Source organism: Anguilla anguilla, chromosome 10, assembly GCF_013347855.1.
Source record: "Anguilla anguilla isolate fAngAng1 chromosome 10, fAngAng1.pri, whole genome shotgun sequence".
Classification (NCBI taxonomy): domain Eukaryota; kingdom Metazoa; phylum Chordata; class Actinopteri; order Anguilliformes; family Anguillidae; genus Anguilla; species Anguilla anguilla.
The window spans coordinates 45,352,671-45,379,151 of NC_049210.1; the positions used below are offsets into that span (position 1 = coordinate 45,352,671).

The following is a 26,481-nucleotide window of genomic DNA, read 5'->3' on the forward strand; positions in this document are numbered from 1 at the left end:
AATGGTATAAGCATGTGGCAAATTGTATTGTAAAAAGCCAGATATAAATAAAATAAAAACAAGCATGTGAGTATTATTTTTATATTGCCCCTCGGTGCATTTCTGTGGCAGTAAAACACTTCATTCCGTGCCGAGCCTCTCTGTTTCTGAGGGGTACACTTCATTTGTGACCTGAGACACCGTCCCCCGCTTGGCTGTCTGGGGGGGGGGCGGTGCCTCCGGGAAACAGGGTGACCCCCCCTCTCCGGAGTGTTCCGTTTCGATCGCGACGGATCGCGATATACGGGGGTCGACTGTGAAAGCCGGGCATGAAACTGCGATATCCGAGGGTACGTCGTGATATGTGGTTTTGTGACGTGACGGCTTTCTGTGGCTGTACCGTCATGTCTGTGGGGGATGAAACTGTGTTTGACTTTGGTGGTTTGCGGTTTGTGACTTTAAGTTCTGAAGCGTCCCTCTAACCTGTTTTCTGTTCCTCCAGAGTACGGACACGAGCCCAGCCACCAGCCTCCACTCCCTACCCATCAGCCCCTGCAGCGAGAAGTCCCTCCCCTTTAAGGTAACTCCAGCCTCGATTCAATACCAAAGAAGAAGCCTCATTTTTTAAAAACTGACGTTTAACTGGGCGTTTTGAGACCGACTCGGTGTCACGGTGGACGACGCGCGTTCTTTAGCAGACGTACGTGGCATCAGATCGCTCTGTCGCCGCTGTTGTGCTCAGCCTCAAAACATAGTTTTTCTTCCCCCCCCCCCCCGTGGGTCCTTATCACACAAAGAGATTACAATACAAAATTGAAAAATCACTTGAGAAATGCTTCAATTTTTTTTTTCCTCTGAATATTCCGGTAAACAAGTGGTCCTCGTCCCCCGTCCTTGATTAGAACAGAGACCCCCGAAGAAACGTGATTAAAATTCCGGGATTGTTTTAATGCGGGCGACTGTATGCTTATCACTCTCTCTCCACCAATCACCTTCTCCCTCGCCGTGGGCTTATCTTATCTTATTACGCACATTAAATCCCTGGGAGAGGGTTTAGGAAGCGCTCCTCTCTAGGGGTATGGGCGGGGGGGGGGTGGGGGATGGGGGTATGGGAGGGGAGGGGTCCCTGAAGTGAAGGTAGACGTGTTTTTGGCCTGGCGGTCAGGGCTTTTTGGCGCAGGGGCGAGGGGGGGGCAGCGGAAACGAGGTCTCTGCTCCTGTCCTCTTTACTGACCTACATGGAGCAGCTGAATTTGCGCAGAGCATGTGACGTTCCACCCCGTCGGTACCCTTGCATGAGCGGGGGTGGGGGGTGGGGGGGGGTGAAGCTGAGAATAGGACTCCATACCTCTGACATTGTGTTGGATGACGGGCTTTGGGGGGGGGGGGCTGGAGGGGGTGGGGGGCGGAGCCTCAACCTGCTGCCGCTCCAGAAAATCAAGTTTTAAAAATAAGCCGGAACCCACCTGAGAGAAGGCCGTGTCACTTCTTGTCCTACTTTGAGCGGAAAAAACTTCCTTTAGCGAACATTTGTTACCCCTGCTTTTTATAATTAGCGCCTGTGGAGAGCCTCTTTCCCGCGGAGCGAGCGCGCGCGATGGCGGGGCGGTGGGAGGGGGGCGTCTGGGGCGGCTGGGGAACGGGAGCGGCGGTCTCTGCCGCGGCCGATCGGGAGAGAAAATGCCGGACTCATTTATCCTGCCGCTCCTGTCGCCCTGACCAGCCGCCCCCCCCCATTTATAACAGCTCTTTAAACGAGGGGGGGGGGGTGTGGATGCTGACAGACCTCTGCTTCACAACTGCTTCTTTTTTTTTTGCCTTATTTGGGTTGGGAGGGGGGGGTGTTTGAGTTTCACCAGCGGGGGTCTGGTTCAGTGCAGTCCTGAGGGTGGGGATGTGGGGGGTGGGGTACAGGAGTGGGGGGGGGGATGCTGGAATCTCCGTAGCCGCTGTGGGGTCTGGTTTAGCACCATCCCGGGAGGGGGTGGGGGGTAAGTGGGGGGGCGTCTCGTGCTGGGACGGGCCGGCGCAGAAGGGGTTAAACCGTAACTCAGCGCTCATCTGAAACACAACGAGCACTGAGAGGGACGAGCGGGAAAAGGGATGATCGGGAAAAGGGGCGAGCGGGAAAAGGGATGATCGGGAAAAGGGGCGAGCGGGAAAAGGGATGATGGGGAAAAGGGACGAGCGTTGAGAGGGACGTGCGTTGAGAAGCGCTCGGCCCAGAAATCCCCTCCGTCTCTCACCAGCTTTAATTTTTCACTGAAATCTGTAGGAAGCCAAAAAATGCTTTGCAACACGAAAACACAAACACAACCAAGTGTGAGCAGATAAGGACTCCAAACCCCTCCAAGCTTCCGAATGCAGAACTCCTGATATGTATAGGGTGAGTCATTAGCTCCCCCAGACAGGCTTATTGCCGAACGTGCTAATCGGCTCTGAATGAGATCATCGAAAATCCGGTTATATTGCAGGTCTGTTTGAAGCCAAACAGAAGAAACCGAGCGCAGTGACAGTACAGTTATTCCAGCCTGAATATTAAGAGTTGCAAAATCTTTCACAGACGAGGACAGAATACTATTTTCCTGTACAGGCTGTAAATATCCAGAACAGTGCAGTGCATTGATTAAAATGCAATGAGTTTTTTTTATTTATTTTTTGAATAAATGTTCAGTTGGGCATTTGATTGAAATTAATTGTGCATAGTCAGCGTTTTTGCCTTGCGATGGTGTTGTGGTCTATAAATAACAATTACCCAAAAAGAACAGTGCTGGAAATTAAATTATTATTTGTAAGTTTTTTTTTTTTTTTTGTTGGTATTATTGTGATGAACATTTCGACAGTATTGGGACAGCATCACCAAGTGAAATGCTGCCGTGGATTTGTGCTGTTCCACCCTCTGTACTCTCATATGGAAAGACGAGCTCGCGTCCTGAGTTTCATAGTAAGGCCTTATTGCCAGTGTGATGTGTATCACTTTACGTACAGGGGTAAAATAGTGCATTATGGCCCACCGAGTCTGTAAATTCACTCTGCACAAATGAATGAATGATTGTGGCGTCCTGTCTCATCTCATCCAGTCTTTGAGTCTCTGCGAGGCTTTTTGTGGAGAAGGAGGCTTTTATTCCCGGTTTGTTTGCGTTTTTGATGGCGTGTGTGGAGCAGTGGAGCTTTTTAAAATATGTGTTTTAAGAGGATGGGGTCACTGCTCCCCAACAGGCTGCCTTTGATCTGCGGTGGGGGGGGGGGGGGGTCAGGGGGGGCTGCCCAGGTGAGTCATCTAAGCAGAGCTTGGTGGCTTCACTGTGGGCCCATTGTCTATTGTCCATTGTGCACATCGAGCGGGTGGGGGGGGGTGTTGGGGGCGGTCGCCGTGCCGACGTGCGCACGTGGGTAGACCAGCCTTTTCCCGCGCTGCCTTTAATCTCGCCACTGAGATCGCCGTGCGTCTCGCAATTAACGCGGCGCATCTCTGCACCCCCCGCCCCCCCCCCCCCCCGGCGGGGAGTTTGAACACGCGCCGAGTTTCGTCCTTCGTTCCGCGACCTCTTGCGGAAACGACCTCTCGATAAGACGGTACGTGGACCTTACTGCGGGGAATCCAGATATCGAGCGCTCTCCAGACCGCGCGCGGCCGCCGGCCGCCGAGCAAGGGATTATGGGTCGTTATTCGTCGGCGTCGCCTCGATTACGCTAAGCCCCGGGTTCCCCCGAGCAGCAGGCGCCCGGATCGGCGGTGTTTTCATACGGCGGCGTTGGAACAAAGACCGCAAGGTCAGTCGCCCGCTGACACGCGGGGCTCAGCGCCGTCGGACAAAAGCCCCTCTTAAGCCGGGCACCCACCGCACGCGTATCGGCCGCGAGCGCACTACGCGCGTATTACGCGCGTAACTGAAGCGTAGTTGAAGTACTGTTATTACAACGGCAGCGGGCGACGTCGTCTCCACCAGATGCGAACGCGTCGCGTACCGGCTGCGAAGCTCGCGCGACACAAGCGAACTGAAGCGTAGTTTTTCGCTTCAGTTCTATTTTTTCGGCTTGTCGCGCGTCACGATGGCCTGTTTATACACAGAAATATGCTCTAAAATGCTAGGTATACATGCTCTGATTTATATTTCATCCTTATATTACTGGGAGTGTGTCCCTAGTTACCTCCCAGATATTTTATAAGCAGCTAAAAAAATACAAGCCTTTTCGTTTTGTAAAAATAAATAAATAAATAACTGGAACCTGGGGAAAAGGCAAACTTAGTTTCGCTGTCTTATTTTGCGGAGGGGGTGGGGTAAATTTGAAAATACACCACAGAAAGACGTAGCCTATCGCACTTGTACTTCAAAGCTCCCGGTGTTCATGGCGTTGTGGTGTTCATATCCCTTCAAGATTAAACTGTTACTGTCTTTTTCATGATTAGCTGATTTTACTAAATCTGATAATATAAATGTTTTGACGCGAATGACAAGACAACACAGGAATTCCCAATGGTTGATTACGGATTATTTATTATTATTATGATCATTACATATTCTTCATGAAATTGGCACGCTTGTTAACCAAGCAAATAAATTAATACAGTTTGAGATTGATTGTTATGCAGGCTACGTTGCGATTTAAGTTTATGGTAATTCTTGAAAGCGTTTGCTTTCTCACGTATTTACGAGGTAACGAAATATTACCAAATTAACAAACTGAAAAAGGTCTCTCACCAAAGTATTCACTTAACCCATAATAAGCAGTCGTGAACAAACGTGAAATACACGACGTAATCCCACTGCAGACTGCGAGAACTACTAGGAATATATAGCTTTTACGCAAGCCTTTGCGCGACACAAACGGAACCAGTGGAGACACCCTACGCGCCGCGTCGTGCTGCTTCGCCGTGCTGCTTACGCGACGCTTACGCGACGCGTGCGGTGGGTGCCCGGCGTTAGCAGGATCCAGGCTGTCGCAGGGGCTTATGTAATACAAACAGCAGAAACAAAGGCCTCTGGGAAACGTTGTTTGTCGTGGCCCAGGCTGTGAGTGTTATATCTTTTACGCTCCACTTGCGCTTCTTGGTCTGGCTGTCACCAAACATCTTGTCTTCGGAAGATTGGGTCTTGCTGGCTCGAACCTATCCCCCCCCCCCCCCTTCCTCTTTCAGATTATCTCACGGTGGATCACTCCTTCTCTGTGTCTCACACCATTGATGTCTGTCTCACTCCATCTCTCTCTGTCTCACTCCATCTGTCTCACTCTATCTCTCTGTCTCACCCTGTCTCACTCCATCTCTCTGTCTCACTCCATCTCTGTTTCACCCTATCTCTCTCTGTCTCACTCCGTCTGTCTCACTCTATCTCTCTCCGTCTCACTCCATCTGTCTCACTCTATCTCTCTGTCTCACTCCATCTCTGTCTCAGCCTATCTCTCTCTGTCTCACTCCATCTCTGTCTCAGCCTATCTCTCTCTGTCTCACTCCATCTCTGTCTCACCCTATCTCTCTCCGTCTCACTCCATCTGTCTCACTCTATCTCTCTGTCTCACTCCATCTCTGTCTCAGCCTATCTCTCTCTGTCTCACTCCATCTCTGTCTTACCCTATCTCTCTCTCTCTCCTTTTTGAAACTGAAGGGATTTTGCTCTGTCAAAGAGCGGCAAAAATCCCCCCAAAAAAACGTCCCTGCCTTCTGGTTCAGAACTCATTCCCTGTATCTGGGTCTCTGGTGCTAAATCCAGACCTCCAGATGAGGGTGAATCTGGGCCGGTAGAAGCCGATTGGTTCCCCTCTCAGCAGCACTGGTCCCCCCCTAACGCCCCCCCCCCCTCTCTCGCGGGCCCCCCCTCGCCCGTACCCCCTCCTTAAAGCTGCAGTCATGGTTCTGTCTCCCGGTCCTCTAATGGGGGCTGACAGGACAAGGTCACCTGTAGGCACGTGCTTCCTCTCTCTCTCTCCTCCGCCTCGTGTGAACTCCGAGGAGGAGGAGGAGGAAGAGGAGGAGGAGGAGAGTGTGGGCGGCGTCGGTGGCTCTCTCTCCTCTCCGAACCTGTTCCGTTCCCACACTTCCTGTCACAAAAAAAAACGCGATCCGACGTGAGGAAATTAAACGCAGGGAGTGATTTTCGTTGGGCATGCTCAGCTTTACCGTTGGCCTTAGATTCCAGAAAGATTTCTCCTAACCCTTGGCCCGTGTGTACAGTAAACGCTTCTATTTCTGCTTCACAGGCACACGTTCGGTCCTTCGGCGAGTTTGTTTTCGGCTTGCGAAGGAGAAAGACAAACACTTTGTACGCGAGACAAAGTTAAAGGCAAATGTTGATTGGAAACAGGCCATTAGGGCCTTAGGCACAGAAATTGCGCTATAATTCTCAGCACTTTGAAGCATTTGTGGTCTGTCCATAAATAGTTTAAAGTGGTGAATGGAAGCTGCCAGGAGCACGCTAACCTGCTTCTGGTACGCTAACCTGCTTCTGGTGCGCTCACCTGTGTCTGGTACGCCAACCTGTTTCTGGTACGCTAACCTTCTTCTGGTGCGCTAACCTGTTTCTGGTATGCTAACCTGGAACGGCTCAAACTGCAGCACATTGGGAGTGCTATTCTCCTGCCATGGTGGTTTGCACCTCCAAGCTACAACGTGCACTGAGGTTCATTTTCACCAGATTCAGCCCCTTTTTTTTCCCTTTAGAAGACTCCATTTTAACACCCAAGGTCTAATTAGACATGCATATTAAATGACCATTGTGAGGTAAACTGCAGATGTTGTTTTCGGAAGGCTGAGCCCCCCCCGCTCAGAAGCTTTTGGGCGACGCTGGGTGTTTGATGTTCTCTCTCTTCTCTCTCCCTCCCTGGGCAGGATCCTGGGAGAGACGAGGGCCAGTCCATCTTCCTGCTGCTGAAGGACAAGGACGAGCTGATCCTGAGACTGCGGAGCGAGCTGGTGAGAAGGGGGGGATAAGAGTGGGAGGGGGGGGTCAAGTGTTTGTGGAGCCCAAATAATCGTGCCTTTTTAGGGATCCCGCCCCCGACTGGTTCTGGAGTGGGTAGTAGGCTGTGAGAAAGAGACAGACGTGAGACATGGTTGTGTGGGACATCGGGAACAGGGTAGGATGGAGACAGAGATGGGACAGCGGGGAAGAGACACAGGTGAGACACACTGTGAGACAGTGGGGAGACAGGGGAGTAAGACACAGCGGTAAGATAACGGTAAGGAGACCAAGATGAGACACAGCTCTGTAAGACTTTGGGAAGATGGCGGTAAAGAGGCAGAGATGAGACACAGCTCTGTGTGACAGTTGGAAGATGGCGGTAAAGAGACAGAGATGAGACACAGCTCTGTGAGACAGTTGGAGGGAGGTGCAGGCCTCTGAGATGGCGGAGTGGGGGGGTGGGGGGGTGGGGGGGGACAGGGGACTGTGGAACCACTCAATGGCAGCTGGCAGTAGATAGTGACAGGAAGCAGGCCGCCGTCAGAAGCCCCCCCCCCCCCCCCAGCCCGAGACGCGCGGGACCGGTGGGGGAGACGCTAAGTGGCGGGCGGAGACGGCGAGACGGACAGCGGGAGAGTAAATGGCGGCTGCCCTTGCCAATAACGGCGCTGAGTTGTGAGGCGGGTTGGCGGGAAAGCGGCAGAGGGCAGCGGAGAGGTCTGAAATACGAGGACAGCCCGGAGAACGGGGGCTTGTCCCGGAAGATGTGTATCTTACTTTATCGCCCCCTTTTCTATACTCTCATTTTGTTTCGTTGCATTGATTTAACGACTTCCCTTCCAGCTGGACAATGGAAATGGCGGACCCTAGGCCTCATTAATAAAGATTGAACAGGAAGTGATGGAGGTAGGCTAACGGAGTGAGAAGCTTATTTACATGGGCTTTGGTCCCGTTTGGAATGGGGGAAAAAAGATGTTTAAAATCGCATGAAACGGAGAGCAGAAGAGATGTCATGTTTTGATTTTATTTGAAATTCAAAACGTATTTAAAGACATTGGCGAGAAAGACAGTAGAGCTTTTTGTACTGAGAGGGCATGTGCGTCCTTGTGCTGGGAGGTGCTATGATGTGGAGCGGTGTCTCTGGGATCTGTAGTTATGCGTCTCTGTTTATAAGCTCTTAGATGAGCTCTGTCTCGGTAATATAGATATGGATCTGTGGTGGGTGCTGGGAACAGCGACTGAAAGGACCATTTTTGATTTGCATAGCACATTTGGAACACGCTTAGTCTTTTGAAAAGCAATTTTAGGAAAATGCGTAGCGGTATTTGGAATACATTTACGTCTGATTGAATATCGCTGAACATCACACACACACAGTGCACTTTCTCCCCCCACCCCCCCTCGCAGTCAATCATGTCAGATCAGGCTATGGCACTTTAATGGCAAATGCAATTCAATCAAAACGAGACTTATGATTTTTCAGATTCAGTCAAGCCAATATTCCGTAAAAGGTTTGAAAGGCGTTTTTGTTCAGAACGTTCGGGACGTGCGGAATCTTTCCCAACGCGCACTGCGGCGGCGGCGGCGGCGGCTTGCGTCGGCTAACGCGGTTAGCATTGCGGCAGCTTTGGTGCAGGGAGAAGACCACCTCTCTCTCTCTCTCTCTCTCGCTCGCTTGTTCTCTTCGCTGCACGCTGTAGCCTCCTTGGCCGCGAGTCTCGGTAGTCATTGATTATTTTTTGTTTGTTTGTTTGTTTGCGTGCCGTCTGTTCGCAACGCTACGCGTGCACTTTCTGTCGTGCTTAGCGCACCGTAGCGAACAGACGGCCTCTTTGTTCCTCTGCAGTTGCTACAGTCGCCGGAATGCTGATATGTCATTTAGGCCTAGTGCGACATTCACACCAAAAAAAAAAACGCTGCCTCAAGAGGAGTTCGTTTGAACTCGAGCAGCAGCAGCGTCTGCGCGTCGATTCATTTGCATGAAGATTCGCGAACACACAAAGGTAGCAATTATGTTATATGGAAGCATGCCTGTAAATGAGTGTTTTGGTGTATTTTACATACCGCTTTATGTCCTGAATCTGTTGATCAAAGCCTCAATCATAGTTCCGCAAGCCTCAAATCAGGCTGGCAAGTGAAGTTGAAATCTGTGAAACTGCGCGAGTTGTAGCAATGCTGACCTTTGCGTCGTTCTAGATACTGGGGTTACAGTTGAAACAAACACTGACAGCAGTGCTGTTAATCTTTTTATTCTGAGTATCGTCAAATGGTTTGTATAAAGCTACCAAATGGTGTCAGTGACATGAAGTGACTTATGCTGGTTTATTTTTGTATTATTTTAATCATGTGTGCATTGCACTGGACTAATGTTGGAACCCATTCAGAACTGGTTAAAAAAAAAGTGTCTTATTTTTCCAAATTACATTAAATTACAACCAGAATATTACATGTAATGAGCGTGTATGTTAATAGATTGGGATCTTTTCAACATATATCAGTGAAGATTTATTTTTGAAAATAATATATTTTTTTGTCTTATTCATTGAAACATTCTTTTCCGTGTAGTTATATTGCTAGAGCCTCATTTTAGTGTAGAAACAGTGTCTTTTTGGCCGGACCGCAACAGCGGGGCCAGCCCTACAAACGCGAGTGTCTGTGACTGAGTGACCGAGTGAGTGATGAAGTTACACCATTGGGCGGCCGGGTTATGAAGTTACGCCATTGGTCGGCCGGGCCAGCCTTATACTAGGCTTTGACCTGGTCTTTTTTGTTTACTCGTGGTTCCTAATGCTGTGCTGTGGAGGTGGTTTAAGCTGGATTTAACCGGCTATAAATGTGAGACTCAATGAACGGTTTCACTGGTGAGAACCCCTGGCAGCTGAGGTTACTTTTGGGTTGAATTGCATCCGCCCTTAAACTCACTCAATTCCAGGTAGTACTGCATAATGTGCCACAAGCATTTTTATTTACCTTCATAAATCCTACATAAATCTATGCATTTATAAATGACTATGTGTACAAGAGTGACTGCAAAATGACTGCAAAATCCAGTTTTTTTCAAATAGAAAATTCACGCCATTATTTTATCTGAATATGAGAGAGCTCATTTCCCAATTCAGCAGTGCATGCTGGTGCACTTCATTTAAACTCTTTGATGTCTTTCAGAAAGTCTGAAATCAAATCTTCAGATATTTTACTTTTTTTTTAAAATATCATACTATATTCATCTATTTTTTATTTGCGTATTTGTATATGCTGGTTGTGTTAATGGAAGAGATGAAAGACGCAAAATTCCATTCCCTGAATTTGGGTAGAGGTGCATCTTTTTCTCCCGCTAGTCTTGAATCTTACTCCTGTTCAGCCATCTTTTGATGTCCGACCCAAGTCTTTTTCTGGGTTCTCTGTAACTTTAACATTGTTTTGGCTGGACATTGTTAGCCTGCTTTAAATGCACCATTCGGAGTCCTTTGGCAGTTATCCTTTTGTTTGTACCGCAGTTCATATTGCGTCAACACATTTCCCGTCCAAACAGGCCCATTCACCAGCACCGCTGTTTGTTTTTCTAATGCAACATTGCATCATACAAAACATGGGGGATTTCCCACCTCCGAACATCATTTCATTTTATTCTTTTTACATATACTGTGGCAATAATTGGATTTTGGGCTTGCTTATAGCCAGCTAGCGAGATAATAGCCTTCTTTCCGTGCATTTTACTACAGAGTGAGTTATGGTGTCTGCTTCAGAGTCAACAAATTTTCCTTATTCAGTCCCTACAGTTGCCTGAATTTACTGCTGTGGTTTCACCCCCCCCCCCCCCACCCCACCCCCCCACACCCCTTCAAAGAAAAACAACAAACCGCCCATTTGCAGCGCGGAGCAGAACTAATGCTCAGAGGCCCCCGGAAGGAGGTGTGCCTTCTCTGTGTTGCAGCGTGGCATTCTGGGAGCCGATGGGAAAGATATGTGGCTCTGCGTGTGCTGGTCGGGGGGAAGGCCCTGAGCTCCGCGTGCCGGCTGAGATATAAAGCTGGGCTCGCAGCACAAATAAGGGAGGAGGTCTGTGAGATATGGGAGAGCCACTCGCTGTAACTCTCTCTGAGCTGCTGGAGACTGGGGAGTTGTGTAGGCTGTGTGTCCGTAGCAGGAGCGTACGCTGTACCTGTGAGCTCGGTAGCAGGGACACGGGGTCGTGTGCTTGTAGTCGAGCTGTTTACTGTAGCGCTGTGCTGGCGGTGGAGACGTGCGCTCGCGTGTTGCGGTGCTAGCAGAGATATGGAGTTGTGTATGTGCTTGTAATTAAGGTAGGTACTGCAGTTCTGGTAGCTGTTTAAGGTGTCCTTACCTGCAGTAATGCTCTGGAGGGGTGGCACCAGCTGTAAACACACCAAAAATGATTCAATTTGTCAACCGTGTATTCGGAATACGATTCAGAGCAAATAAAGCGAAGGGTAAACATTGGCACTTTTTTTGTTGTGGTTCCTGTTGTTGGTTGCTGAGAGCAAAAAAAAGATGGGTTGTTTCATCTGAAGCACTGGCTGTACAGTGCAGCGTTTTTGGGCACACACACACACACACGGGTACCTGCCAAAGACGGTGGAGGGGCGGGGGGGGGGGGGATGCTGGCCCCGGCGATTAAATTCACTCCAGGAAATTACGGGACGTCCCGCCGCGCGGACTCCCGCTGGAGTGTGACGGGCCTAATGCGTGACATACGCCTTCCATTTGGGGCTGAATTGAAATCTTAATTGACAGGATTGAAACGAAGGGGAACCTGCGGAAGCGGAAGCCTGCTCCGGGGACCGATATTCCCGCCGTACCACAAAGCCGGGGCGCTTTCTAGAAAGAGCGGGCATCTTCACAGCCTGGACCACGTTCCAGATTGATAGTAAAAGATGCCTTTTTTTATTTTTATGTAAAAATAATGAAGTCTGTCAGCGTTAATTGGCTGACTCGGCTGGCTTGTGTGGTCGGTTTTATGGCTGTGAACATGCTTCGGTAAGTCGGGACGGCCTCAGGAAGCAGGCGATGCTGGCGGGATTGTGTGTGTAGACGGCGTTCCAAAATGGATGCCGTCGGGGTCGTTCGATGCTTACCTGGCCGTGTTTGTCTGGTGGGGTGTGGCATGGGGTGTGGCGGGGCGGGGCGGGGCGGGGCGGTCTGGGTTTTTTTGAAGGGTGGTCAGCTGACTCGGTGTGTATTTCCTGTGCAGGACAAAGCCAATTCGGCTCAGAGCGCCCCCCCCTGCCAGAAAGCGGACAAGGCCACGCAGACGGAAGTCGGGCCCCCGGAGGTGAGTCCCCCGCACCCCCCCTTCCCAGCGAGCGAAGCACACGACGTTATCCGATTAAATCCTTTATTGCATTATGAATTATTGCGTTGCGTTGGTGTTCTCCTCGAGCCAACTATTATGCATTCATTTTGATCATCATAGCGTTCTTATTTCTGCCTAATGTACATTTGGGGAAATCGTGCTTTTAGCGACTAAATTACGCCTGGTGCAGCATTTTGGGTCTTTATCAAGTTTCTTTTATTTTTTTATTGGCTTGCAACCCACATTTGATTCAAACATGTTTTCTCCTTCACATACAAAGCCATAGTGGAAAAACGTGGAGTTCCCACTGTACATTTGCTCTGAACACACATTCCAACATGTAGGTGTAAACTAACAACAGTACACGCATACAAAAACATTTCAATATTAAAAGAGATGCAGCAATATCTTGGTGTGTCAGTGATTGATTACCTTCTGATAATCAGTAATGGATTTCCACGGATCCAAAAGTTATTCTGAGGAATGCCCCGCACCCCCTGCAAAAGGAACACTTTTACTGAATGAAGTGAATGAAAAATACTTGTCAAGGAAGTATTTTCCTGCTCTGAGAACATGGGTAATTTTGTACTTTTGTTCATGACTCGTAACAAAAGGAAAAGGTCACTTTATGTCAAAGATTTGCTTAAAAATATCATTAAGCAGATCAAGCTGACACCTTTTAAAGCAGGTATTGAAACCAAAGGTCGCTTTCTCGCACAGATTTAAGCTGACTCATACTGATATTCATGTTCACTCAGCCAATCACACGTTTATTTTTAAAGTCCCTTTCTTAAACGCGTTTTAACCCTGCTGATTTTAATCCGGTGCTTCATTTTATTTTGACATTTAAATCTCAGCTTTTTGTAATGGCAGCGATGCGATATTTCTTTTTGACTCACACAAATGTCATTAGACTTTAAATAGAACAAAATCCCTGTTTATGCACTACAGACAATGGAAATTTCTTATCCTCACATTGTGTTTCTTTCTGAATAACGTAACGCACATAAAAAAAGGGAAAAAGTCTCTTGATGTCAAAGATTTGATTAAAAACACGATGCAGACCCAGCAGCTGTGACAGAGACGTTCGGTTGTAATGGTGTTGCCATTTTAAAGTTGTGGTGTGATCCATTTCAAGAGAACGGCGGCCATTTTATTCTCCAGCCTCCTATTTGTTAACGTGAAAAGAGAAAATTGCTCGGCAATCGATAATTATAATACTCTGCGCGGAATGGAAGCTGGACCTGACCGTGGTCAAGGCTTAAATAAAAACAGCGGATAAATTACTGAGGACATTTCAGTGCTTTTCGTTGCCAGTGATGAAAAGCAAGCTTGTGAAATGGCACAAAGTCACCCGAAGCACATTAACTGCAAAACGCCTTTCTTGGTCTCTTGTCAACCTTTGGGAAGAGGGAGTCTGGTACAGTTACATTAGTGCAGATAACGTATAGATACTTTATCCAATGTACTATTACTGCTTTGCTTGAGTGTCTGGGTCATGACCACCCAGAATGCGTGTACAGTCAGTTCCGAACATAGCTTTGCCCTAGTTGTCTTATTGTTCCCTGAGCTATGAAGTAAGCACATGTAATTATGAGGGATCACCCTGTCCTTGCTTTTGTGCAAATAACCTTTGCAAGGCATTTCACTTCAGTTTTTCAGCAATGCAAATAAAGATTATTTATGAGAAAACATATATGTTCAGAAAATATGATGTTGATGTAATAATAATGAATATATTAGTATTTGTAATTTGGTACGGTTCCAGATAGTATGTGCTATGTACTGTTCTTTTCCATAGGCTAGGGTATGTTGAAAATGATTACAATTTTGCATTTACTGTGACTAGTCTTGTATATGGCCAGGGAAGTAACCAGACTTATTTAATTAAACATTATTTCATGTGCTTTCCAGTTCAAATCAAACTAGGTATGTAGTTTACGTGAGTGCATACACACACATCCACCTATACTGGAAAAAATATACAGTTAAAAATGTGTTCTGTCTGCTTTGAAATAACCAGCAGAATAATTGCCTGGAATAAGAACTGTAATGCTGATTCAAATCATAACTGTGGCTCCAAAAGAATGAGGAGATTATGTGCTTGTGCTTGTGAGTGGATATGGATGTGTGTGTGTGTGTGTGTGTGTGTGTGTGTGTGTGTGTGAGAGCGTGAGCGAGAGAGAGAGAGAGCTTGAGAGAGTGTGTGTGCTTGTGCGTGTGCGCTGCGTGGAGAGAGAAATAGATAAAATAAGATGCGACAGATTCAATGGACGGACTGATGAACAAGTGCTGCTCTTGTTGGTTCGGAAAAATTACATCCAGGAGTGGTTCCCATTTATATTTCTGACACGGTTTGCCTACAGCTAAGTCTAGGAAGACGCTTTGAGGACTATGTTCATCACCATCATTCATGTGGCCTTGTGCAGGAATGGGTTTTATTAGGGATTCCTATAACGACGCGAAGAATATGCTCCTTCTTTTTTTTCCCCCTCCTTCGTTTAATGTCTTTCAAGGCTGCGTGTGCAGTTATAACTAATGGACTGCTGTAATGTAAATTCAAATAGCTTCTTCTTAATTGCTTCTCTATCCATCCTGCGGCTAATGCAACACGAATGTGTCTGCCCCCCCCCCCCCCCCCGCCTTCGCCCCCCCACCACACCAACCCCCCCCGTCAGACATCGCCGACAGGAAGGCCCCAGACTGGAGCCGGGTGCGATTGAAAGGCGGCCCCTGCGTCTTTTTGAGAGTAGTTTTTTTGTTGTTTTTTTCGGCGTGTGTAACCTTTGCTTCGCGCCGCTCTCTGGCCCGGCGCTGGTCAGGTCACAATGACTTGTGAGGACTCCGCTGTTCTGCTCTGTCCCAGCGAGTAGCCTTTTTCCTTTTTGGTGTTTCCCCCCCCACGTTGCTCTGTACAGCAAGCAGGCCCCCGGTTCCGGTGAGCGGGACACGCTTAGGGAACGTAGTTTTTTGACGCATTGCGCTTTTTTTTTTCCTTCCACCTTCCACTCCCCCCCCCCCCCCCTTTCCCAGGTACCGCGCGCGACCCACGAGCCATCGCCGCGGCGTTTTGTAGGTTAGCGCGCGGCGGCGCGGGGCCCGCGCTTATATAGGTTAGCGCATCGAGGACACGCCGATCCCCCAAAGTGCCTCCACAAGTGGGTCAGCTATTTCTGCGGCTCCTCGCGCCTCCAGGAGGTGCGGCCATGCTTTCTGGAGCACCCCGCCTCCTTCCTCCTGCCGCGCTAATTAGCTGGAGGGGGGAGAGACAGCCTGAGCCCACCGTTTTCTCGCCCCCCAAACCCCCCAACCCCCCCCCCATCCCGACCCACCGGGTCCCGGGTCGCTCCGTGGAAACGGGTTCGACCCGCGAGCTCTCGGCTGAAAGACTCCTGAAGGTCTCGGGCGAGAAACTCAGCCCCGCTCACGTTCTGGGACGGCAAAGGATTTGACCTCCGAGGAGGAGGAAGAGGAAGAGGAGGAGGAGGAGGAGGAGCGGAGCGAAGCAGGCCCGGAAAATGGCGCGAGCGGGGGGAAGAGCGGCAATATGAGGAAGAAGTGGTGCGGCAAAGCGATCTCCTTCACAGACGTCTGTGAAAGAGAGGTGGGCCCGATTTACACATGCGAAACCTTTCAGCACACGCAATACTAATGACAACACCAAGGACTGGTGCAAAACAAATAGCTATGTGACCAGTCATTGGTCATGTTATCGGTTTTGCATGTGCTAACCGATAACCGGTTTTAGTCAATCAGGTCCTGTGAAAGCTCTCTCTCTCCGGGCTGTGAAAGCTCTCTCTCTGGGCTGTGAAAGCTCTCTCTCCGGGCTGTGAAAGCTCTCTCATTGGGCTGTGAAAGGTCTCTCTTTGGGCTTCACTTCCTGCTTCTCAGAGCCCAAGCAGGATGCGATGGTCTGGAGGCCTGTCACAAGATCACAGCGGAGGATATTTGGCACCGATTTACTGGCACCCAAAACAAAATGTTCTGTTGCTTGTCACAGATTTAATAGCCTTAATATTAATAGAAGTGTGACTCGAAATGCTGGTCTTCAGCCAACATCCAGCGCCGTTACCAATAAATTAAACTTTAACGAACGCTACTTTTAGGATCAAGCACAAAAACAAGAGAAGAATTTTGCAGAATGGTGTTGCCTCTCTTGTGTGTGTGCTTTGAAAGACGGGGCCATCACGACTGTATTCATATTGTTTTTTCATAAAGTATACATGAGTGAAGATGACAAGGGCTTTTTTAAAAATATCAGCATTTAGAGATCGCATAAACATACAAAGCGTTTATCATTTGGCCGAACAATGCTGCACTGACAATCACAGGCATCAGAGACGCAGTTTAGTCTCTCCAGTCTACTTGTGGTCTCTTTGGTGTTTGTTTAAAGAGAATAAAAGTACCAGTAATAGCCAGACTTGTACATTCCTAGTCTGCCTGCGAGCATTAGAGAAGAAACAGCTATTTAAGTGGCTAAACACTTAGTAGATCATTTACTCGGCTCTCTCTCTCTCTGGCTAAGATATGAAGTTGTGCGGTTTGCTTATTTCCTCTTACCTTTCCCTCTCAGACATAAATCACTGTTAGCCAAGTGACAGCAGTTTAGAGGCCTCTCTGAATATTTACCGGGACAAAACTCCTTAGCAGCAGGAGAGACGTCACCAGAGACCTTCCCCAGCCAGAGCGCTGTGGATCCGTCCTTCCCTAACCTCTCGGAACGTGTGTCATCGTCAGAGACCTTCCCCAGCCAGAGCGCTGTGGATCCGTCCTTCCCCGACCTCTCGGAACGTGTGACATCGTCAGAGACCTTCCCCAGCCAGAGCGCTGTGGATCCGTCCTTCCCTAACCTCTTGGAACGTGTGACATCGTCAGAGACCTTCCCCAGCCAGAGCGCTGTGGATCCGTCCTTCCCTAACCTCTTGGAACGTGTGACATCGTCAGAGACCTTCCCCAGCCAGAGCGCTGTGGATCCGTCCTTCCCTAACCTAAGATTCATTCATTTGGATGTGCCTCCAGGAAACTTTGTTGCAGGTGCTTTTGACTGTATGGGGTCAAAGAGGATTTATTCTCTGAAAAAATTTCACCTGCCACCCCCCCCCCCCCCCCCCCAGAGTTTCTCAATATCCGTGTCCTGAGAACAGTTTTCACCAAAATGAATTTATCTCTTGCAAGCTTTGTACATTTTATTGGACCTCGTCTGACATAAGAGATAAGTTATGATAAGTGGAGAGTACCAAATTAAGTACTGCACGCGAGCCACAGTACAAGGTGTAAGGACAGATTTCAAAATTTGCAGTTATGTTTCACGACCCGTGCTCATTTAATTAACAGCCTAGCCGCGCAGGTAATCCCGGCGAACCTGAACCTATAAGTGAAATGTTTTTGTCTACCTGGCAGTAATTAGGCTCCTGTGAAACGTATTTCTTCTTCGTGCCTGTTGATTGGTAGCTGCGCTTTGTGTGGGTCTGGTTTTACATCAGCAGGCCGGCGGGAGCTGAAGTGGGTGGGAGTCTCGGTCTGCGCTATGCGCTGGAACACCGTTCTGCCGAAGGTGATAAAATCCAACTTCAGAATGCGGTCTGCCCGCGTTTATATAACCTCGGCTTCCGATAAAACACTAAACGGGCCCTCTTTCAATATCGCCAACACAGTTTTAACCACATGCAGTAATACCTGCGATGGGGTTGACCGGTCATTACGGAGCAATGTCACCACCGGCTGCCTTTTAAAAGCTCGATAAAACGGAACTTTTTAAAAATTCAAACGAACGTTCCATTTCATTAGTGCATTTGACATTGTAAATGATGCACTTAATGGTGTGACTGTGCAGTCGTGGGCAGTTTCTAGAAGGTGCTGTTTTGCTGTGACGTACAGGGCGCCTAATGGGACGATGTCCACTTCAGCCTTGATGGGCTGGTGTGAGCAAATCGGGGGGGGGGGGGGGGGGGGGGGGGGGCAGCTCTGATTGGTCGGTGACGAGGGCGAGCAGTGTCCTCGTTGGGCTGCGTAGAGCAGCGACAGGAAGCGGAACAGCGGTAGAATGGCGTGAGGGCACGTGGTGGCGCAGGGCTTGTGGGTACGCTGGGGTAAGTGTGGTGTGCCAGGAGTAGAGGTCTGACACGGGTACAGGATTCAAACCTCGGAGCTTAGAGGAGGGGGGTGGGGGGTTGGGCGTGGGGGTAAGAGCTGGCTGGAAGCCAGAAACCTACCGAGAGCAGAGCCAGACCTAATTAACCCCACAATGACACCAGCTACCATTCGCTGCCAGCTCATGACTTGTGAGCGAATCAGAAAGCTCCCCGCAGTGGGATTCTTTCCAATCGGGAGGCCATTGATTGGACGCGGTTGCTGACCCGTTTTTTTGGGGTTTGTGCAGTCTCATCCTGCTTGTCTAGAAAATCAGTAGCAGGTAGCAGAGTTCTGGTCTCTGGGGGATGTGGAGAGATCCTTATCAAAGGAAATCAGTCATTCGACGTATTTCAAGCTCATTTTTCATGTGTATATTAAAAATGCAGCGATATAATCAAGTAACTACATGATGAATCGCTGACTTGCCAGAAAATCGGAATTGGACAGTCAGGATGATGTCAAGACAGGGGTTGGCGACGATTTCAGTAACATTTCATTTCATAAATACAGAATCCCGTCTTGGGTAATTTTGAATGAGGCAGCTGGTGGCAGCATTTTTGGGGACATTTTGCTGTAGACTTCCTCCGTTGAAGTTCCTCCATTGTGATTGCATAGCGGGCAGACCTCCCTAATGTCCATGGCCAGACAAGTAGCAGAGTGTCTGACAGCTTTCTGTCCATGTTTGGATCATGTGAATTTCAGCGCTGTTAATGATATCTGTAATGCAGGTGTTGCTGACCCTGGTCCTGGACAGCCCAGCCGTCAGGTGTTGAGTAAGTGCTGGTTACTGGTGAGAACTGGCACCCCATGCAGCTCTCCGGGACCAGAGCAGGGGACCCCCTGGTCTCTTTCTTAGGGTCACGAGACTTTGTGAAATAACTTTGGTTCTGAAGTCAAGTCACCTCATCGCTGAAATATTTAAGACTCTCCTTCCCTCACAGCGTGGCGTCGTAACCCCCCGCTCTGGGGCGAGCCAAACAGGGCGACTCTCCGCATACCGATCAGTCCCGCCGGCGTCGTCTGGGCGGCTATAGCGGGTCCCGGCAGGTGGTGTTCCCGACAGGCACAGCCGGTCTCTGACCCCCCCTGACCCCCATCAGCGTGTGCAAATGGGCCGCGCGTCCGTCACACCCCCCCTTACCACCCCCCCCCACCCCACCACCCACACTCCCACACCCTCGCCGCGTGTCCGTCACCCCCCCATACCCCTCCCCGCGCTCAGGGGGGGGTGAGCTAACACCTCGCACCCTCGCCCGACCCCGCTGAAGAGACCGAGCGTAAACGCTAGCATCGCTCTGATTGGCCGTGCGCCCCCAAACTGTCCCGTGGCTCTGCATCGCAGTGCCGCCTCCAACGCTGTACGAGCGCGTCCCTGTAGGACGCTCGATTTATAGGCCCGAATTCGCCTCCCCGCTCCTCCCACCACCTCTGAGTCAAGGTGAGATATTTCCGGACTGTTCCGGTCGCGGTTCAGACTCCGTTCGGTACATCCCCCCCCCACACCGTACCGCCACCACCGCTCAAACGCTCCAAGGCTGCGCGAGATGTTTATGGTATTATTCCGTATATCTTTTATGTTAAGCTGTTTTGACGCCGCGTGTATTTACGGGGATTATGGGATGCGTGCGGTAAGACCGCTCGCCGTCTGGCCGACTGAATTATAATACGCCGTCGCCGAAATACCAGAGAGGCTGTCGTAATGAGGGCCGGCGCCGACCTTATTCGTCCAATCACAGCGGGCGACGGTGAGTTATGTAACGGGGGTAGCAGTGTGAAATTAAACGAGGCGCGGGAGGTAAGTGGAGCGCCTCCCCGGTCCCGATGTGAGGAGCCGCAGGTGCGGCGTGAGTAAGCGCCCGTCTGGACTTCCTCCTGCGGTAGAGATCCTTGCCCGCCGGCGCGTCTGACACGCTACTGCGGCGCGCTCGTCGCTGTCTTTCCCTCCCTTCGCTTCGCTTCCCTTCCCTTCCCTTCGCTTCCCTTCCCTTCCCTTCCCTTTCCCTCCCTTCCCTCCCCTTCGCTTCCCTTCCCTTCGCTTCCCTTCGCTTCACTTCCCTTCCCTTCCCTTCCCTTCGCTTTGCTTCGCGACTCTTCAGCCCGTTTCCTCTGCTGTGATTTAAAAAAAAAACACGGCGGATCTTTTTCTGAAGGGTGCAATCAGTTAGGCGCCTGTCACATAAACGCGGGGCCCGTAATGAATCGCCGTGCCGACGCCGCGGCAGAGCACTCTCCGTCTGTCTCAGAAACCAGGCGGAGCGCTCGGTTCTGAAAAAATGTTTTTATTTTTAAACGGCGATATGACGCAGACGCCCGACGACGTCCCTCTCCGCACTTCGTCCCCCTTAACGACATGCAAATCAGGAAGGGATAATGACACGGTTGCCGTCGCCATCTTTAAAACGTCTCAATCGTGACCCAATTCTGCGCGTTTGCTAAATAACTGTAATCCTGCTTTCGGTCCTAAATGGCACCGCGATGAGCTCGAGTGCTCGCTCTGCGACCGCGGCGCGGCTGAGGAGGAGCACGCAGCTGTCTTTAGCGAGCCTGTGAGGCCGTGTCCTCTCCGCCTCTTCCCTCACGATTCCCCCCCGCCCCCCAAATCCCGCCCCCCCCCCCCCCCCCCCCGGCTCTTGCCTGACTTCATTCACATCCCTTTTAAAGGCACTTCAGTCACTCGGTCAGTAGCTCCGCCCCTTTTCTCTGTTGACAGTCTGCCAGAACGGCTCTCCAGGGGGAGATGGCGTCTGGCCGCGGGGATTCCTTTACCTCCGACTGTCTCACTGCTGCTCATCCCTGCTGAGTCCGCTCTGATCCTACCCTGTGACTGACAGGTCGCGGACCCCAGCCGCCAGCCCCAGCCGCTAACCCCAGCCGCTAACCCCAGTCGCGAACCACAGTCGCGCTCCCTTCGGCTCCTGACTTTCGCCTGCTTCCCAGTCCTTCCTGTTTACTCGATTTGTCCATTTACCCGGGACAGTCCAGGATTAAATCCACGACACCCGTCAACGTGATGGATTGCGCCCGATTTGGTCTAAAAAATGTTTTGCAGTTGGTTGTCCCAAATGTAGATGCCACTACACAGAGTGCAGCACATGAAAAATAAAACAAGACAATGGCAATATCATCATATCCGCATTGCAGAGCAAAAAATTCATCATTCTTCTTTTCTCTGTCCATCCACGCCATCCTTCTGCGATCGCCCTGCACTAAGTCCGTTTGAATGATTTTCCAGGTTGATTGTTTCCGACTGGCGTCCAGAAATCTTTACGCGGTGTTGTCATGGGCGGGGGGGGGGGCGACGTGATCGGTCATATTGCGGGATCCAGTGGCAGCTGCGTGGGGCGCGGCCGTCCAAGAACTCTGACCGCGGCCCGCCTGGGCGGAGGCGCAGGTACAAGGCCATTAGGACGCCGGACGCTGTAGCACTTCTCCGTTATGGCTTCACCAGGACCCTCAAATTTTACAGGCTCGCCATCTGCCGCCCTCCAACCCTGGAGCGGGGCGGCCGGGCGGCCGGCTTCGGGTTCTTTTTTGGCCGGACTCTCGATTGCTGGCGAAGACGCAGTCCCACCGCCCCGCCCCGCCCCGCCCCGCCCAGGCAAGGGCTTCTGTCGACAACAGGACGTGGTCAGCGAGCCAGACGGAGGTTTTAGCGCCGTGGAGTTAATGGGTCGGAGTGCCGCCGCGTTTCCGGGGAGACGCGCTCCTGAAGCACGGCGACAGTTTGACCGACCCGGACCCCCGCCGCAGGGCGCTTTATTTGTCCCGCTGCTTTTGTGAGGCTCAAGGCTTCCCCAGCTATTCCCCGGCCCCGGATCGCGGGACAGCTGCTGGGATCATGGGACGGCCCGGGCCTGACCCGCACGTCTGCGCCCCTGCAGCGGGTGTCAGCTGTGTAACTGGACGGGAGTGTCTGGAACCGAATTCTTATTCCGTTCCACGGCTCGGCGTTGTGAAGGGAGAGCCGCCGCGGTACCTGGCACCATTTGTTAAACCCGCCAACTGGAGAAGGGCACGGGCGGGCACCGAAAGAGATTGCTCACCCTGCCAGCGAGCGAACGCCAGAGCCCCCGCCGCGTAAATCTACCGTTAGCGCCGTTAGCCTCTCGTTTGACCCCCCCTGCCCCCCCCCCACCCCCCCCCCCCCCCCGCCCTCGCTGTCCGCAGCGTCTGACTGTCGCTAACTGCGCTGCAAACAAAAAGACCTGTGTTTTATTTACAGGGCCAACGTGCTAAAGGGAGCGCCCCAGTACCCGCGCACAGACCGCTATGTGAGTTCTCTCTCTCTCTCTCTCTCGGCCTGTTTCTCTCCCCCGGTTCAGTGTGGTGCTCCACGTCTGCCGCCCGCACCGACGCATGGCATGATAGCCGGCAGCACCCCCCCCCCGGTTTGACCTGCCTCTCGCCGAGTTTAGCCTAATGTTCCCGTACCGCTCTCCTCTCCCCCCGTCGTCCCGCGTTTGACCTCTGCCTGCAGACGCCAAAAGACACGCCCACACCCACCCCCCCCCCCGTCTGCCCTCAGACCCGGTTTGCCAACCTCGCTCTCCCCCCCCGTCGAATTTGTGCCCGTCGCCGAATGCCACAGGCTCACGGGTCACCACCTGGTGCAGGGTTGAGCGGGGCACCCCCATGACACCCTCCAGCACCCCCATGACTCCATTTGCTTTCACACCTGTTAGCCCACACACGTTAGCATGGACACATTAGCCCACACACGTTAGCATGGACACATTAGCACACACACATTAGCAAACGTGCCTTAGCACACACACATTAGCAAACGTGCCTTAGCACACACACATTAGCAAACGTGCCTTAGCACACACACATTAGCAGACACATTAGCGCACACGTTGTGTGCATGCGTGTGTACGTGTGTGTGCGCGTGCGTGTACATGTATCTGCGTATGTGTGCATATGTATATGTGCGTATGCGTACATGTGTTTATGTGTATGTGTGTGTGTGTGTGTATCAGTGTGTGTGCACATGTCTGTGTGTGTGTGTGTGTGTATGTATATGTGTGTGCATGTATATATGTGTGTGTGTGCGTGTGCGTGTGTATCATCGTGAGAGTGTGCATGTATATGCGTGTGTGTGTGTATATGCGTGTGTGTGCGTGCGTGGGTATCATTGTGAGAGTGTGCATGTATATGTGTGTGTGTGTGTGTGTGTGTATATGTGTGTGTGTGTGTATCATTTTGAGTGTGCATGCATATGTGTGTGTATCTTTGTGTGTGTATATGTGTATGTGCGTGTATATGTGTGTGTGCGTGCGTGTATATGTGTGTGTGTGTGCGTGCGTGCGTGGGTATCATTGTGAGAGTGTGCATGTGTGTGTGTGTGTGCGTGCGTGTGTATCATTGTGAGAGTGTGCATGTATATGTGTGTGTGCGTGTATATGTGTGTGTGTGCATGTGTATCATTGTGAGAGTGTGCATGTGTGTGTGTGTGTGTGTGCGTGTGTATCATTGTGAGAGTGTGCATGCATATGTGTGTGTATATGTGTATGTGCGTGTATGTATATGTGTGTGTGTGTGCGTGCGTGCGTGGGTATCATTGTGAGAGTGTGCATGTATATGTGTGTGTGCGTGTATATGTGTGTGTGTGTGTGCGCGTGTATCATTGTGAGAGTGTGCATGTATATGTGTGTGTGCATGTATATGTGTGTGTGTGTGTGCGTGGGTATCATTGTGAGAGTGTGCATGTGTGTGTGTGTGTATATGTGGTGAACAGTAATCTGCATAGACGGTACAGACCGTCCTGCCCCCCTCAGTCTGCCTGGGGGGGGCTGGCGGAGTCGGGAGATGAAAGCTCTTGTTTACTCAGGTACAGGCGCTCGCTGCAGGGAGGTGGTGGAGTTCGGGGGCTTTGATCCTCTTTGTCTGCCTCGGCAGCTGTGTGTGGCGCTGCCTGGTGCCAGCACGCAGCCGAGCACCGCGCCGATTCGCCGCGCCGGTCCCTCCGTGCGCGTCTGAGACATTTCAGCGGCTGTTGTATGCCGCAGTGCACATTCTGACAGAGAATTAATGTTTCATCAAAGCATTTTTCTTTTTTTTTTTTTTTTCCTCCTCGTACACGGCTGTTTGTCTTACCTCGGACGACGCGCGTGTGTCGCTTGAGGGGACGTGCGCTCTGATGTGACCTCCGTTGCAGATTGTGAACAGCTGTTCGTATTCCGCTACGGCGTGGAGGTGGAGAGTTGTTCGAGAGTTACGCAACTCCGAGGCGGCGTCAAACCCTGAAAGCATTTCCCTGTTCTGGCCTGTAAAGTCGACCGAGGTGCTCTTTTAAAAAGAAATCTCAAAATCAGTGTTACATGTACTACAAGCCAACATTATGGTCTACAGTCCACAAATACACCTGCACTAAGAGCAGTGCCTGTACGGAGTGCATTTTCAGTGCCTTAAGTGCTGTGGCATGAATGTATTTAAGTATAAGTTAAGTGCAGCATGCACAGCAGCTGAGTCTGTAACCGGAGTGTAATCATCTCACTGTGCTGCTTCGGAAAGTCAGCTGACGTCACATTAGGCCGAGGCTGCATTGGGCATTAGGCCACGGACGCAGTTAGTGTACAAACGGGGGGGCAGGGGGGCGCAGCGAGCGCGTTTCGGAACGGTCCCGCTACGTCTGCAGGGCCGTGAGGTCATCGGCTAAAAGCGAAAGTGACTCGGTTTTTTTTTTTCCCCCGACAGATTAATTTGAGCCTCGTCTCGTCTTCTGTGTCTTCTCCCCGGGAATCGATTTTTCTCCCAGTAGTTTCAGCCTCGGAGAGGGATGGAGACGGATCTGTCAGGACGGAAAATGGCCGCCTGGCCGGCCTGTCGATACGGCCCGCGCCCACGCGCGTAAGTCTGTTTCAGCGGCGCGGGTAATCGAAGAGGAGAGGGGCGGAGAGCGGAGCGGGGTGCCGGACGCTTCGGCCTCTCCGTGAGCTCGCCGTCGATGGCGAAACCGCATCACGGAGAGCGCGCTCCGCCATTTTGGGCCCGCTCGCGACCTCGCTGCTCAACTTCGCGGGTGATGAGTTTGTCAAGGTAACCGGCGCCCCAGCAGCGCGGCGACAGATGGGCGTGGTCCCGGCGGGGGTGGGGGGGCCAGCCGGCCGGTACGTACCTGGCGGGGTGGTGGTGGTGGGGGGGGCAGCAGCCGTCAGCAGAAGGCGAGCAGCGGTCCGGCGGTCCGGCTCTCCCCCCGGGCGGTGGGAACAGGTCGCCGTGGCGACACCACACCGCGCCGCGGACAGATGGCCCAAGAGGCGGGGGGAGGGGGGGCTCGCTGTGACACCAGGAAGCGCCTCCGCACATAAATAATTTAACGGGGCTAAGCGGTGACACGCCGCGTCCCAGATAGCGAACGCGGTGGAGGACGCACGTCTTCTCTCCCGCCGGAAAAAGTTACGGCAGGAGCGGGAGAGAGAGCCCGTGCTCGCCCTGCTCTCGTTTTCGGCAAGGTGAACGCCTCGGCCGTCAGGTCAACGCAGATCTCGGGGCCTTGACTTCGGCGCCACCCGCCACGAATCGCCAAGTACCTCCGCCCGTCATTATGAAACGCCGCCGCGTCTTAAAAAAAAAAAACAACAAAGTCGTCTGGGGTACGGTACGGTACGCGCGGCGCATGGAGAGAGAGAGAGAGAGAGAGAGAGAGCCGCTTAATAAACATTTCCTCTGCACTCCTTCTTCAAGTACTTATTGACTTTTGTGGAGAAAAGGTCAAATGAACAAGCGAGCTTTGCTTAGATTACCACCTTGAATTCCAATAAGCTGGGGCCGCTCGTGCTTTTTTTTGTTTTTTTTCTTGTTTGGGGAGTTGTAGGAATCCACCATTTTGGCTCTGTTTGATGAAACCCTCTGCCCCCGTTGCCCCGCTGAGTCCCGTCTAGCCAGTAGATTAGAGCAGAGCCTCGTGTAAGACAGTGAGGTGGGGATTGGAGGCCGGTTAGCTCTCCGCGCAGACGCAGCGTAGTAGCGCGCACACTGACGCCTGCTTCGCCCATGCCAGTATCATGCCAGTTCAGGACGGGTCTGGCGAAGCTCATATCTGATTTTTGGCGGGGGAACTGAGGCCGGTTGCTCCTTCCTGCCGACGTGCAGCGATTTGCGATATTAATGCAAATACGACCGATTTTTTGTGCGGAAGGTTAACGAAATTACCGT

At 51.3% G+C, this 26,481-nt stretch overlaps 1 protein-coding gene across 3 annotated transcripts in view; it reads left to right on the forward strand.

Moving 5' to 3' along the window:
* ccser1 (coiled-coil serine-rich protein 1) overlaps positions 1–26,481 on the forward strand; it is a 97,210-nt gene that overhangs the window by 43,465 nt on the left and 27,264 nt on the right. For 2 of the 3 annotated variants that reach the window (XM_035379644.1, XM_035379646.1), the window contains exons 7-9: positions 482–559; positions 6,806–6,889; positions 12,091–12,171. In XM_035379644.1, the coding sequence (XP_035235535.1) occupies positions 482–559; positions 6,806–6,889; positions 12,091–12,171 (243 nt within the window). Of the gene's footprint in view, positions 1–481; positions 560–6,805; positions 6,890–12,090; positions 12,172–22,546; positions 22,596–26,481 lie in introns of all 3 variants that reach the window. The other variant, XM_035379643.1, reaches the window with a different exon arrangement.